This window comes from Notothenia rossii (genome assembly GCF_949606895.1).
Source record: "Notothenia rossii genome assembly, chromosome: 8".
In the NCBI taxonomy this organism is placed as follows: domain Eukaryota; kingdom Metazoa; phylum Chordata; class Actinopteri; order Perciformes; family Nototheniidae; genus Notothenia; species Notothenia rossii.
The window spans coordinates 5692745-5707879 of NC_136906.1; the positions used below are offsets into that span (position 1 = coordinate 5692745).

General features: G+C 40.5%; 2 protein-coding genes across 3 annotated transcripts; both read left to right on the plus strand.

Annotated features, from left to right (window-relative positions):
* The first annotated feature begins 479 nt into the window (after positions 1 to 479).
* LOC307015332 (transmembrane protein 205-like) lies at positions 480 to 4265 on the plus strand. Of its 2 annotated transcripts, XM_079643846.1 has the most exons (5): positions 501 to 595; positions 1309 to 1392; positions 1861 to 1969; positions 2580 to 2743; positions 3073 to 4265. In XM_079643846.1, the coding sequence occupies exons 3-5, from the start codon at positions 1870 to 1872 to the stop codon at positions 3373 to 3375; spliced, it is 567 nt and encodes a 188-aa protein (XP_079499972.1). In that variant the 5' UTR covers positions 501 to 595; positions 1309 to 1392; positions 1861 to 1869; the 3' UTR covers positions 3376 to 4265. The 2 variants fall into 2 exon arrangements, with proteins under 2 accessions (XP_079499971.1, XP_079499972.1); XM_079643845.1 differs by lacking the exon at positions 1309 to 1392 and having other exon boundaries at positions 480 to 595.
* Positions 4266 to 5657: 1392 nt separating this feature from the next.
* LOC307015333 (transmembrane protein 205-like) lies at positions 5658 to 13343 on the plus strand. The gene is made up of 4 exons (XM_079643847.1): positions 5658 to 5789; positions 8514 to 8622; positions 9965 to 10128; positions 12211 to 13343. Exons 2-4 carry the CDS (start codon positions 8523 to 8525, stop codon positions 12511 to 12513), a joined length of 567 nt encoding a protein of 188 aa, XP_079499973.1. The 5' UTR covers positions 5658 to 5789; positions 8514 to 8522; the 3' UTR covers positions 12514 to 13343.
* Positions 13344 to 15135: the final 1792 nt, after the last annotated feature.

The following is a 15135-nucleotide window of genomic DNA, read 5'->3' on the forward strand; positions in this document are numbered from 1 at the left end:
ATTTGGGAAATGTTTGCGTTGCAGCAGCATAAAAAAGGCAATGTACATAACAGAAATTGAGACACAAGAAATAAACAGTCCAAAATATTTCTGAAATATAAATAACATAGCATTAAAAAGTTAAAAAATAAGATATTAAATTCAATTATATGTGCCAATTGAAACATGTACATATAATCCAGTTGATGGTGCTCTTGAATGTCATATTAATTCAAATGTTCGATATGCACAATTTGTTTGTAATTGTCTTTTAATATTTCCCTTTCTTTGCTCTTCACATGTGTTTGAAGCACATCAATGTGCTGTTATTTTCTAGTTTTGGGGATTTTTGTACAGTATTTATATATTAATCATTCTTGGTAAGAAAGTAAAACCAAAGGGAGGGTCAGACTGTGAAAGTAAAAATCCACTACAAACTCGGTGGTTGCTCGAAATGATATGCAATATGAATTCTAAAGGATCTCATTGGCCCGTCTCGTATCGAGGGGCGGGGCTTAATGACATAACAACGTGAGAGAGGAAGTGTCCCGGCTGAACTTTGTGTCATTGCTATTCATTTAGCCTTCATAATTACAGACTATCAAAGTGCAGAAAGGTAAGTGCAAGTGTTTGCAATGTTTAGTAAGTAACTGTTCTGCTAAGTTCTATCTTAGGTCGACTTAAAACGTGCTTGTCAGTTGCAGCTGCAGAAAGTCCTACAGTTTCCTTTAGAAGACACAGTCCAGTTTCACTGCTTCTCTTTCGTGCATTTCCTTTTATCACCGAATACTGTAACGTTGTTGCTTCTGTGATGCATTTATACATATAATAATATTTATATTTATAAACATATATTCGGAAATGCAGTGGTGTTATTTAATATTAATATAATATAATGGTGTTTAAACTTCTACTGAACTACAACTCAAATGCATTTAATTTCTTGATATATCTCACAGCTTTACTTACTTTTATAATGTTTCATTAAAACAACATGATATCAAATGTTATTGTAATTAATCCTTAAAGATGAAACCAGTGGAATAACTGTTTCATGTACAAAAATGTCCACTATTAACACTCTAATAATGTCATTTATATTATAAAATATCACATATTGAAGACATTTTTCTGCAGAATGAGTACTTTTACTTTTTGAAACAGACGTACATGTTGCTGTTAATACTTCTCCTAAGTGAGGTTTTAAACACATTACTTTGACTTGTAATGGAGTAATTAGACATTAATGTATTAGTACTTTTATTAAAGGATCTGAATACCTCTTCCACCTCTGACTAAATGTATTTTCTGTGCGCTGTTATCTCGCAGTTTCATGTCTGCTGAGTGTGAGGACTTTATCTCTTTGGCCCAGATCCTAGTGCTACACCAGCCATCTTTAACAAATAAAAAAAAGCATGTGACGTTGTATCTTTCATTTGAAAACTGCTTGGCTGATTGGCCAATACACATGTCTTTGAAGTGATGGTATTTTCACAATTCTAGTATAGAAAATGTAACCTTAAGTGGTAAAATAATGGTTAAATACTTTTGTCATATACTCTATATTGTATGCACTGTTTGGGAGGTCATTTTAGGCATAAATATATATATATATATATATATATATATAGCCATTTTAATGGGTTTCCTATTATAATTATTTTTGTTAACAACTTCAACAACATTGATGCATTATCATTGTTTTGCAGGAAGGTTATTGGTGCACCCATTCAAAAAAAAAAAGCAGTGTAAACACAAGGAGTATAGACTAACCTATGTATATATATTGTGTCGTGGCTTCCTTCCTTGTTTATCTATCAAGCCACTAGACGCCTTAAACAGACATGTTACTGGCTCTAACACATTGTAGGTATTTTGCAGAGTGACACCATGGCTGCAGAGGGGGAGCCATCAGATGTGGTGAAGGTGCTTCACGTCCTGCTGCTCTCTTTCTCCTGGGGGATGCAGGCCTGGGTCTCCTTCATCGCAGGTGAGAGCACAAGCAGAAAGGATATCTGGAACATACTCTTTGTTTTTCTGACTCCTCAAGATTCAAGGCTTTTATTGTCATGTGTGCATAGCTACAGTAGTTATGACGATGAACATCTGAGGTCACAGACTCCTCCAACAGCGCAACACAATAAAAAAGAGTGCAAGTAAATACAGTGTGTGTGTGTGTGTGTGTGTGTGTGTGTGTGTGTGTGTGTGTGTGTGTGTGTGTGTGTGTGTGTGTGTGTGTGTGTGTGTGTGTGTGTGTGTGTGTGTGTGTGTGTGTGTGTGTGTGTGTGTGTGTGTGTGTGTGTGTGTGTGTGTGTGTGTGTGTGGCATTAAACCTGATGCCAGAATTTAAAGTATTAGGGGCAACGTAGTTCTTTTTATAAACCTTACCTCAAAGTATTTGTACTACAGTGAGACTTTAAAGCCTCATCCTTTCTGAGAAAAGTGTGTGTGTGTGTGTGTGTGTGTGTGTGTGTGTGTGTGTGTGTGTGTGTGTGTGTGTGTGTGTGTGTGTGTGTGTGTGTGTGTGTGTGTGTGTGTGTGTGTGTGTGTGTGTGTGTGTGTGTGTGTGTGTGTGTGTGTGTGTGTGTGTGTGTGTGTAGGTTTTGTGTTGGTGATGAACGTGACGCTGCACACCTTCGGCCTGGTGCAGAGTAAACTGTTCCCGGTGTATTTCTACTTCCTGCTGGGCAGCAACGCGCTCAGCCTGGCTCTGTTCGCTGTGTTCCATCACAGAGAGACGATGGACTGGCATCACAGTGTGCAGGTAACACATCACACAGAATTAAGAATACTTCATTATTATTTTAATAAACACAATAAACACATTTTATTACGGTGTAAAAGATTTCTTGTTTTTTATATTTTATGTATGCACCATGACATCAAGTCAAATTCCTATATTGTGCGAACCTACCTGGCAAAAAAACCTGTTTCTGATTCTGAAGTAAAATAAAAAATGTGCAGAGAGATGAAACATTTTGTACAGCCTTAATATTACACATTGTAAGAGGGTTAGTAAATACTAATGATTTCACAATATCTGCCAGTAAATCCTCCCCATCCTCCAGTACGTTGTCTCTTTGTGTCCTGCAGATGCTTCTGTTCTTAGTGGCTGTGATCACGGCGGCTCTGAACGGGCAGTTGATCGGTCCGGCTGCCACGGAGGTGATGTTCCAGATGCGGGCGGTGGAGGAGGAGCACGGCCTGGGGAACCAGGTCGGGCTGGGCAGCCAGAAGGAGGAGTACGCTAAACTCAGGGAGAAGGACCCCAAGTACAAAGCCTTCAAACGCACCTTCGGGAAATACCACGGGATGTCCATGCTCTGCAACCTGATCGGGTTCCTCTGCACCACCAGCAACCTGATCTACACCGCGCTCAACCTGTCCACCATTTAGAGGACAGTAGATCCACCATGGACTTTTGTATGGTTCAAAATAGCCAAATATTAAAGTGTAAAGACATCATGTTCATGTAGTTGCATAGAATATTTGATTACTTGCTGTCCCAAGTGTGGGAGGATGGGTTCTTTGCCATTGAGTTGCAAAAAAATACACTATTGTTGATGACTTCAAAATGGGTCCAGCTGCGGAGCTCCATGCTGGGGCCCACCTCCTCTGTAGAACCATTATGTTAGCTTAAAAAACATCTGATATGATAGCATTCATTCATTATTTTAAATAAGCAACAACCAATAACACCAAGATAAAATATAAAACCTTAAGATTTTCATTTACCTAACGTATAAAGTTAGGTACATTAACGCTAAGCAGCAAAAGACTATCCTTAAGTTTGCAAACACTAGCTAACTATTGTTGTCGTAAGCAAACTACCGTTAACGCTATTCATTTGCATTAAGCTTTTGTATATACTTTTTTGTTCTAAGGTTAACATTACCTGGCTCACGACATTAGCTGAAATGAGTGTTTGTTAATAAACATAATTTAGGTAACGTTAACGTTTTTATGCTACAGTTGTATCGTAAATATTCAAGGTGTATTGTTTACTTTGGTGTTATTGGTGGAGGTTGCGCGGCATAAAGGAGGTACAATTCATTAAATACACACTCACTTATTCATTATGTTCATGTGTTCACCTGTAGCCCTTGTGTTTGTCCTCCCCTGCCCGGCTGTTTCTCCTCTTGTGATTACCCCTCCCTGTATTTAGTCTTGTCTCTTCCTGTGTTCAGTGTTGGTGCTTCTTTTGTATGTGACCCAGTTCACCGAAGAGTGTTTTGTTTGTCCAAGTTTATTTAAAGTCCTTGAAATAAAGGTATCGTCAAGTGTAATCTGCGTTTGGGTCCTACCTGCTTCACTCTGCGTAACAGAAAGCACCAACCAAGAAATGGACTCAGCAGACTCTGATTATTTTGCTCTACAGGCGGAACGTCTTGGGTACTCTCTGGAGTACATTTTTTACACTTGGAATAACGCCTCATCTAGACGGGGTAGAGGGGCTGTGTTGAAGGAGGCACGTCAGGAGGTTGCTCGCAAGCCCTGGCTCAGGAGCATGTTGCCTGAGTGGCTACAACTTTTCACAAGTTGTCCTGAGGACTTGTCCGAAGCCTCTAACCCTTTCCTGGGGTACGACCAGGCCTTGGGAGGCCCGCGGATCCTCCAAAGAATCTCTAGGAGACGCAAGACCAAGATTCCAGCCCGTGCTCCAGTGGTTCCGGTTCCAGTGCCGGTCCACACAGCCATGGTTCCGGCCCAGTTCCGGCCCCAGCAGCCATGGTTCCGGCTTCGGTGCCGGCCACGGTGACCATGGTCCCGGCTCCGGTTTCGGCTCCACTGCTGGCTCTCCGGCCGACGCCAGCTCCCCGTGTCCTGTCGGCGTACCGGCCAACGCCAGCTCCCCGTGTCCTGTCGTCATACCGGCCGACTCCAGCATCTCGTCTTCTGTTGGCTCTCCAGCCGACGCCAGCTCCCTGAGTCCTGTCGGCGTACCGACAGACACAAGTTCCTTCTCAAGACCCTTCTCAAGACCCATCTCAAGTTCCCTCTCAAGTCCCCTCTCGAGTCTCCTCTCGAGTTCCCTCTTAAGTCTCCTCTCAAGTCCCTGCTCAAGTCCCCTCTCCAGTTACGTCTCGAGTCCATGAGAGGATCATGATTTCTAAATTAACTCCCGCCTCCATTGATGATGCAAACCATTACATAATTTTGAATTATTAAATTAAACTAGACTGGATGGATAGATGGATGGATGGATGGATAGATAGATAGATTGATAGGTACTTTATTGATCCCAATTTGGGAAATGTTTGTGTTGCAGCAGCATAAAAAAAAAGGCAATGTACATAACATAAATTGAAACACAAGAAATAAACAGTCCAAAATATTTCTGAAATAGAAATAAAACAGCATTAAAAAGTAAAAAAAGAGATGGATTACATTATATGTGCCAATTGAAACATGTACATAATAGTCCAGTTGATGGCGCTCTTGAATGTCATATTAATTTGTTTGTAATTGTCTTTTAATATTTCCCTTTCTTTGCTCTTCACATGTGTTAGAAGCACATCAATGTGCTGCTATTTTTCTAGTTTTGGGGGGTTTTGTACAGTATTTATATATTAATAATTATTGGTAAGAAAGTAAAACCAAAGGGAGGGTCAGAGGTAAAAATCCACTACAAACTCGATGATTGGTCGAAATGATATGAAATAAGAATTCTAAAGGATCTCATTGGCCCGTTTCGTATCGAGGGGCGGGGCTTAATGACAACAACATGAGAGAGGAAGTGTCCCGGCTGAACTTTGTGTCATAGCTATTCATTTAGCCTTCATAATTACAGACTATCAAATTAAATAAAGGTAAGTGCAAGTGTTTGCAATGTTTAGTTAGTAACTGTTCTACTAAGTTATATCTTAGGTCGACTTAAAACGTGCTAAAGCTTGTCAGTTGCAGCTGAAGAAAGTCTTGTTTCCTTTAGAAGACACAGTCCAGTTTCACTGCTTCTCTTTCGTGTATTTCCTTCTTGTACCGAATACTGTAACGTTGTTACTTCTGGGATTCATTTATAAAGCGTGCCTACATTTATTCTGAAATGCAGTGGTGTTATATAATATAATGATATTTAAACTACTGAACTACAACTCAAAGGCATTTAATGTATTGATATATCTCACAGCTTTACTTACTTTTATAATGTTTCATTAAAACAACATGATATAAAATGTTATGGTAATGAACAGCGCCAGTGGTGGCGCGGTGGTTTTGAAATGATCCCGATTTCTGAGGTCTCAAGGTTGGCAAGTATGGCTGTGCCCCTAATGACCAATCACCACTGGTAATGAATCCTTAAAAATGAAACCAGTGGAATAACTGTTTCATGTACAAAAACGTCCACTATTAACACTCTAATAATGTCATTCATATTATAAAATATCACATATGGACTGCAGAATGAGTACTTTTACATGTTGCTGTTAATACTTCTAACCTAAGTGAAGTTTTAAACACATTACTTGTATAGCCTACTTTGGAGTATTTGGACATTAATGTATTGGTACTTTTACTAAAGGATCTGATTTTGGATCAACAAAGTACATCTTATTATCTTATACTAACAGAACTACGCCTATATTGCGTACAGCGCCCATAAACTATGGCGCAACCCCCCCCCCCCCCCCCCCCCCCCCAATCAAGTTGAACTGCCCCAGCCCAGTAAAAACCAGAGGTTTATGTGAAATAGTTCTTTTTTTGAAATAATGGTTTTAGTGTGCAATTATAGGTTTTAATTTTGTATTTGTGTTAATTTAAAATGAGTCAAACTCCCAAAAAAAGTATACAGCTTCTGTGTGCTTTATTAACATTGGAATTTACTGTGTAAGCGTCCGGGGGGGAGAGCTTGAGAGCTCTCTCCTGAAAGACTGAGTGGCTCTGATAACCTCAGCTCAGTGAGGTAAAGGCACACCTTTATATGATCATTATAGTTATAAGAAAATAAGAGAATAGATGAAAAACAGGTTTGAAATACTATATGACAGTAAAAAAAATGTGTTATTAATAAACAAGAATACAGTTTGAGTGATTTGTAAAATATCCATAAAGAAAAAGAAAATCTGTTTACAGTTCTGTTTCATCTGGGTGTTGAGAGATGTATCCATAGATCTCTTAATGTTGCTCTCAAAGTGCACCAGATTGATGCTTTTAACTTCAACATTTAAACATTTTTTAATAGAGGATGTTACATCCACCCCCCACTTAAATCATGTTCACATGGATACTAAATACATTTGCACACATCTTGTTTCCATATCTTTCTGTTTGGGTGGTCATGCCACAACCGTGCACGTGCATGCATGCGCAAGTCATAGTGAGTGTCGGCATTTTGGGGGGGGGGGGGGGGGGGGCGCCAGCTAAAATCTTGCCGGGCAGCAAATTGGTCAGGGCCGGCCCTGGCTCTTCCACCTCTAACTAAATGTATTTTCTGTATGCTGTTATCTCGCAGTTTCATGTCTGCTGAGCGCGAGTATCTCTTTGGCCCAGATCCTAGTGTTACACCAGCCATCTTTAAAAAAAAAAAAAAAAACATGTTGACGTTGTATCTTTCATTTTAAAACTGTTTGGCTTATTGGCGTATACACATGTTTTTGAAGTGATGGTATTTTCACAATTCTCGTATAGAAAATGTAACCTTAAGTTGTAAAATAATGGTTAAATACTTTTTTCATATACTCTTCTATATTGTATGCATTGTTTGGGAGGTCATTTTAGCCATATACTGTATATAGCTATTTTAATGGGTTTCCTATTATAACATCAACAACATTGATTCCTTATTATTGTTTTTGCAGGAAGCACATTTCTTTAGAAAAAGCAAGGTGATTGGTTCACCCATGGGGCAAAAAGAAGTGTAAGCACAAGGAGTATAGACTAACCTATGTATATATATTGTGTCGTGGCTTCCTTCCTTGTATATCTATCAAGCCACTAGACGCCTTAAACCAGGGGTGTCAAATTCAATTTAATCGCGGGCCACATCAGCATTATGGCTGCACTCAAAGGGCCGGTTGTAACTTATATATAAATATATATATAAAATAATGTATTATATAACATTATTGCCTCTGCATTGGATTATTAATGGATAGGGTTATAACTTCATAATTAACTACGTCTGAAAGCAGAAGTCTGGGGCAAATAATTGTAAGTCTCTTCAGGGAGAATGTCACAAAATGATTTCAAAAGAAAAGCTGGAAAAAAAGTCAAAAACAGAAGTGACATTTAAAAAAAAAAAGGAAGTGAAATTTAAAGAGTCAAATTCTGAGAAAAGGGCACATTCTAAGAAAAAGGCATATTTAGAAGAAAAAAAGTCTAATTTGAGATGCATTGTGGGACATGTAGTTTATGGGCAACGTGCTTCATTAAATCATCATGTAACCGTATAATAAACATATTATATTCTTTGCAAGCTCTTGTGGGGCCACATGAAATGAAGTCACGGGCCGGATTTGGCCCCCGGGCCTTGAGTTTGACACCCCTGCCATAAACAGACATGTTACTGGCTCTAACACATTGTATGTATTTTGCAGAGTGACACCATGGCTGCAGAGGGGGAGCCATCAGATGTGGTGAAGGTGCTTCACCTCCTGCTGCTCTCTTTCTCCTGGGGGATGCAGGCCTGGGTCTCCTTCATCGCAGGTGAGAGCACAAGCAGAAAGGATATCTGGAACATAAGTACTCTTTGTTTTTCTGACTCCTCAAGATTCAAGGCTTTTATTGTCATGTGTGCATACTGTAGCTACAGTGTAGTTATGACGATGAACATCTGGGGTCACAGACTCCTCCAACAGCACAACACAATAAAACAAAGTGCAAGTAAATACAATAAAATAGAATATAATAAAAATAGTGCAGAATAGTCTCTATACAAGTAATTGGTGTGTGTGTGTGTGTGTGTGTGTGTGTGTGTGTGTGTGTGTGTGTGTGTGTGTGTGTGTGTGTGTGTGTGTGTGTGTGTGTGTGTGTGTGTGTGTGTGTGTGTGTGTGTGTGTGTGTGTGTGTGTGTGTGTGTGTGTGAATAAAGGGGGGAGCAGCTAAAACCTGATGCCAGAATTTAAAGGTCCCATGTCATGCTTTTCTGGTTATTACCCGTCCCCTTGTGTGTTATGAAGGTTTTAGTGGGTGCTTGTTGAGCCTCTCAGCCCCCTCAGCACCCCCCGCCCCCCTCTTCCCGCGTCCACTCTCGCTGTCTCGCAGACCCCACGCAGCAAGCAGGAAATGAACCCAGCTCACACTGTCCGCTCCTCACAGCAGCGAACCGCGCTACTTCCCGCCAACACGGCACCCAGACCCCACGCAGCATTCTCATCGGTTCGTCATTACTGGTGTCATTTTCTGGTTGCTAACAAACGCCATGGTAACACATAAACACTGATTCCGCTGTAACGGTGGTGGACTCATCAGAACAGAGTGGGCGAGCTGACCACTCAGTGCACACTGGGCTCACAGGGAGGGAGGGGGGGCAGGAGCTCCAACAAGCCGCTTAGGACAGAGAGTGAATACACATACTATGTGTGTATATGTGAGTTTGGAAAATTGAACAATGTAAATCTATTCTAGTAGACCGCAACAATGGAATTATGATCAGTAGAAATGGCCATGACATGGGACCTTTAAAGTATTAGGGGCAACGTGTTTGTGCCAATAAGGAAATACATGGAGAGAAGAGGCAGGAATGTCCTCAGGCATTATTCATTCTTTCTTCCAGTTCTTTTTATAAACTTTACCTCAAAGTATTTTTTCTACTGTGAGACTTTAAAGCCTCATCCTTTCTGAGGAAAGTGTGTGTGTGTGTGTGTGTGTGTGTGTGTGTGTGTGTGTGTGTGTGTGTGTGTGTGTGTGTGTGTGTGTGTGTGTGTGTGTGTGTGTGTGTGTGTGTGTGTGTGTGTGTGTGTGTGTGTGTGTGTGTGTGTGTGTGTGTGTGTGTGTGTGTGTGTGTGTGTGTGTGTGTGTGTGTGTGTGTGTGTGTGTGTGTGTGCAGGTTTAGTGTTGCGGATGAAGGTGGCGCGGCACACCTTCGGCCTGGTGCAGAGTAAACTGTTCCCGGTGTATTTCTACTTCCTGCTGGGCAGCAACGCGCTCAGCCTGGCTCTATTCGCTGTGTTCCATCACAAAGAGACGATGGACTGGCATCACTGTGTGCAGGTAACACATCACAGCTGTTCATACAATATTACAACAGAATTAAGAATACTTAATTTGTCCCGGGGGGGATTGGGTTTTGTGACAGTTAAATAAAAGTTCAAATAACAAAAATAAATATATTTATATGAATTAGAAATAAAAATGTGCAATAAAAATTGTAATTGAATACAATTATTTATATTAGGATATAAAGTCACAATACAAATGTGTGATTAAAATTGTAAAAGTAAACAAACAATTTATATAAATATAACAAATATAAGTTCAAATGTGCAATACAAATAAAATGAAATAGATCAAATATGTATATTAGGGCTGTCAAACGATTAACATTTTTAATCAGATTAATCACAGCTTACAAATTAATTGATTTAATCATGATTAATCACCATTCGAACTATGTCCAAAATATGCCATTTCTTGTATATTGTTGTGGGAATGGAAAGATAAATGAAAGAAGGCGGATATATCCATTTAACACACGTATACGTATATTTATATAACATTTTTCTGTGTGTCAAAATGAAAGACAGCACACACACCTATCAATCATCAAACCGTAGGGTCTTAATTCATTACGTGTTGATTTCTATCAACGGGGGAGTACTTCAGGAAAGTCGACGGGGGGGGGGGGCTAGTGGAGTACTTCGTGACCACAGAGTTTGACTGTGAACATTGTGATCAGCTGTTTTAGCGCAGTTCTCCAGTGAAGGGGGGAAGTCTCCCTCCGTAGCCGGTTGGCGTAGTTTTGGCACAATTCCGTTGTACAGACCGACGTTAACAGCAGTCCTGTCTGTGACGGAGACCGACTCTGTCGTCCGGTGAAAAGCTTCACAAGTACGTCGGTACGCAAATGCGCTTTGTGACACAAGTGACGGTACGCATTTCAGATTACGCACATAACCTGCGTACCAGTTATGTGCACCCCTGTACTACAGCAAAAGTATTCTCCGTCGGGACCATAGACTGTATATATCAAGGTCGGGACCATAGGGTCGGGACTTCCTGCAACAACACCACGCCGTTATCTTGATTCTGATTGGCCAGAAGACGATCAATACGTGACAAACGTTTTCAAAACCGTTCCTGGTCTTCGGTATTTCCAGACAAGTGGCTACTGAAATCAATCTTACTAACTGCTGTCTGTGCGAGTTGGCGGACTTTATTTCGCTTACTTTAACATCATTTTTCATGGTGGTGCTAAGCCATTTCTTGGTATTGTATACTTGCCAACCTCGAGACCTCAGAAATCGGGAGCATTTCAACATGCAAAATAGGGGGGGGGAGCTGTTAGATTAACATTAACATGCTTATTTTAGTTCTAAGTGCAATGCCTTGCGGCCTGTAGCACCATCCTTGATGGAGCATATGTGTGGGCTGGACCTGTATTTTACAGGAAAGGAGTGAGCAGAGAGTAGAGTAGTTGTCGATTCTTGTTCTGTTTTCTGTGACTATCTGCTTCACCCTCTCAGACTTTCAGTTGTGCGCGCTACTAAAGAGACGTGTTACCATGGAAACCAAACAATGGTGTAGCTGTATTAAAGTCCGAGTGGAAACAGTCCTGAGTAAACCTGATTTTGTCAGAAATCGGGAGAAATATCACCCCGGGAGGAAACCGGGAGAGGGCAATGAAATCGGGAGGGTTGACAAGTAGCCATACCCTGGCGCTGCCACTGGCGGGATGTATGGGCGGGCCATTCTGCACATGCGTTAAATGCGTTAAATATTTTAACGCAATTAATTCAAAAAATGAATTACCGCCGTTAACGTGATAATTTTTACAGCATTTATATATATATATTTTTTAAACTTATAGTAAAAACAAAAAGTAAAAGTAGTTAAAATTGTAATAAAAATGTGTATATTGCAATATATAACAAACATTAATGATTTAAACCAGATTATTGTCTGAAATGTACAGTGTGATACAGTATTAATCCTAAGAAATATAAGTATTGCACACTTTAAGAGGGGTTAAAGCTGCCGATGGGTGATGTAAGTAAGTAAATACTTATTTTAGTCACATTATTTTCTATTAAAATCCTCCCCATCGTTCATACGTTGTCTCTTTGTGTCCTGCAGATGCTTCTGTTCTTAGTGGCTGTGATCACGGCGGCTCTGAACGGGCAGTGGTTCGGTCCGGCTTCCACGGAGGTGATGTTCCAGATGCGGGCGGTGGAGGAGGAGCACGGCCTGGGGAACCAGATCGGGCTGGGCAGCCAGAAGGAGGAGTATGCTAAACTCAGGGAGAAGGACCCCAAGTACAAAGCCTTGAAACGCACCTTCGGGAAATACCACGGGATGTCCATGCTCTGCAACCTGATTGGGTTCCTCTGCACCACCAGCAACCTGATCTACACCGCGCTCAACCTGTCCACCATTTAGAGGACAGTAGATCCACCATGGACTTTTGTATGGTTCAAAATAGCCAAACATTAAAGTGTTAAGACATCATGTTCATGTAGTTGCATAGAATATTTGAGCTGTCCCAAGTGTGGGAGGATGGGTTCTTTGCCATTGAGTTGCAAAAAAATACACTATTGTTGATGACTTCAAAATGGGTCCAGCTGCGGAGCTCCAGGCTGGGCCCCACCTCCTCTGTAGGACCATTATGTTAGCTTAAAAAAAGTATCGACGTCTGATATGATAGCATTCATTCACTATTTTAAATAAGCAACAACCAATAACACCAAGATACAATATAAAACCTTAAGGTTTTCATTTACCTAACGTATAAAGTTAGGTACATTAACGCTAAGCAGCAAAAGACTATCCTTAAGTTTGCGAACACTAGCTAACTATTATTGTCGTAAGCAAACTACCGTTAACGCTAGTTGAAGTTATTCATTTGCATTAAGCTTTTGTATATACTTTTTTGTTCTAAGGTTAACATTACCTGGCTCACGACATTAGCTAGCTGAAATGAGCGTTTGCTAATAAACATAATTTAGGTAACGTTAACGTTTTTAAGCTACAGTTAAAAATTCAAGGTGTATTGTTTACTTTGGTGTTATTGGTGGAGGTTGCGCGGCATAAAGGAGATACAATTCATTAAATACACACACTCACTTATTCATTAACATTCAAATCAATAAAACAAACATTAAGCTTTTTACCAAATAGGCATATAAACGTTATTGTGTAAATGTGCATGATTTCACCTTAGTACAGAACTCAATAAAGGAGGGTTTGAGCCTGGAGTTCAATCAATCAATGTTTATTTATATAGCCCAATATCACAAATGTTACATTTGTCTCAGTGGACTTCACAGTTTGTACAGAATATCAGTATGACAATACGACACCCTCTGTCCTTAGACCCTCACATCGTACAAGGAAACACTTCCAGAGAAACCCCACAGTTTAAAGGGGAACATGGGAGAAACCTCAGGGAGAGCATCAGAGGAGGGATCCCTCTCCCAGGACGGACAGACGTGCAATAGATGCCGTGTGTATATCAAAGAGATAATACATTTCACAGCGTAGGTAGACCAAATGTTTGGAAATGCATGTGTCTATAATAAGAAGATGAATCCACGAGGATGTCAACAATCCTGTGGGAGCCATCAGGGAAGTAGTATGATGAGAGTCAGGCAGGACCGCAGAGACGGGCCCGGCCACAACTCGAAGTCCAGGACTCAGATCAGGACTCAGGATCCCAGCGTAGATAGACACCAAAAATAAATTTGGGGGAAGCTGGGTTATTCAGAACATGAGAGTACACAGGTACAGACAGAGAGAAGGAAGAAGTAAGGTGTCCCCCGACAGTCTAAGTCTATATCAGAAAGACATCATTACTTGTACAGTATTTGTCTCAGTCAGTTCCTCACTTTTCCTGCTGTCAATCAGTCTCTAATTAATGCAGTCTTACAAAAACAGGATGTATTTTCATATCTTTTATTTTTGATTGTAAGGCTTGATTATATTGCTCATGATAACACCACCTATAAAGAAGCACACGTCAGTACTGTGTGTGTGCAATTCCCTTTTATCCCCACCAGGAGGCGATGTAAGACACAGGTGTATTCAAGGGAAAGTGTTGCTTTTGTGAAATAAATATTTCCAAACATTTGAATAAAACCAGGGGCCTTTCTCATTTCTCTAATTTCCCCTCCTCGAATCCTCGGTCCTCCGGTAGTGACCCGGAAATGGATTTCAGCGCGCCATGTTGAAGGTCATCTAATTTCTCTAACCGCCTGCTGCTTCCCCTCCTCTCTCCTCGGTTTGCCTCCTCGATTCCTCCGCTCGCATCTCCTGTGGGCGCCGTGGGACTAAGACACGAGGATAGGAGTCGAGGAGGGGAGTCTCCAACTAATGTTGTGTTTTGCTGTATGGCTTTAGAAATAAGCCACTGGGTTTGTTTCCTAATAGATTCTCATTGACGAGTGAACCCAGAGCCTTCGTTTGGAACAGGAAGGTTTTTATTTAATTACTAATGACGCACATCAGGTTTTAGAGGACCCTTAAACGCAGAGACGATGCTCTGCAGGATGAGTGTGTCCTTGTTTCAGCTCCATCAGCACTAATGGATTATAAAGGAGGCATTTCAATATACAAAGAAGTGAATATAAAGGGGTTCCATAATGTAATTCATGTAAATATGTATTTCTGTATTCCAGTAATGGTTTAATGAGATGTGTCTCATTTATTTTCTGGTTTTCTTGTTAGTAAAATAAACGACGGGCAAATTAAACTCTTCTTTTATGTCATTTTTGATTTATATTTAGTATTAGCTAAACATCTGAATCTGTAAAAAGAGGTCAGATGAATACAGTGGAGAAAGAAGTATTGGCTCATATGAAGTATGTTAAAGTAAGTATTGAGTAAATGTACTTCATTAAGTCTGGTTTGGTACAAGGAAGTAAGTCCTGGTTGTTTTGAAACACCTCAGTGATTTTTCTCGACCTTTCCTGTGAAGTTTCTCGCTCCAGTGGCATCAGGACATAAAGTACATCTATTTAACCAAAGGATGAGTTTATCCACTAATCTCTAAAGGACATGGACTGG

Excerpts from the sequence above, each read along its gene's own strand:
- LOC307015332 (XM_079643845.1), top strand. The coding sequence starts at position 1,870 with ATGGCTGCAGAGGGGGAGCCATCAGATGTGGTGAAGGTGCTTCACGTC. Across the intron at positions 1,970-2,579 it reads CTGGGTCTCCTTCATCGCAG|GTTTTGTGTTGGTGATGAAC; the intron begins GTGAGAGCACAA and ends GTGTGTGTGTAG. Across the intron at positions 2,744-3,072 it reads ACTGGCATCACAGTGTGCAG|ATGCTTCTGTTCTTAGTGGC; the intron begins GTAACACATCAC and ends TGTGTCCTGCAG.
- LOC307015333 (XM_079643847.1), top strand. The coding sequence starts at position 8,523 with ATGGCTGCAGAGGGGGAGCCATCAGATGTGGTGAAGGTGCTTCACCTC. Across the intron at positions 8,623-9,964 it reads CTGGGTCTCCTTCATCGCAG|GTTTAGTGTTGCGGATGAAG; the intron begins GTGAGAGCACAA and ends GTGTGTGTGCAG. Across the intron at positions 10,129-12,210 it reads ACTGGCATCACTGTGTGCAG|ATGCTTCTGTTCTTAGTGGC; the intron begins GTAACACATCAC and ends TGTGTCCTGCAG.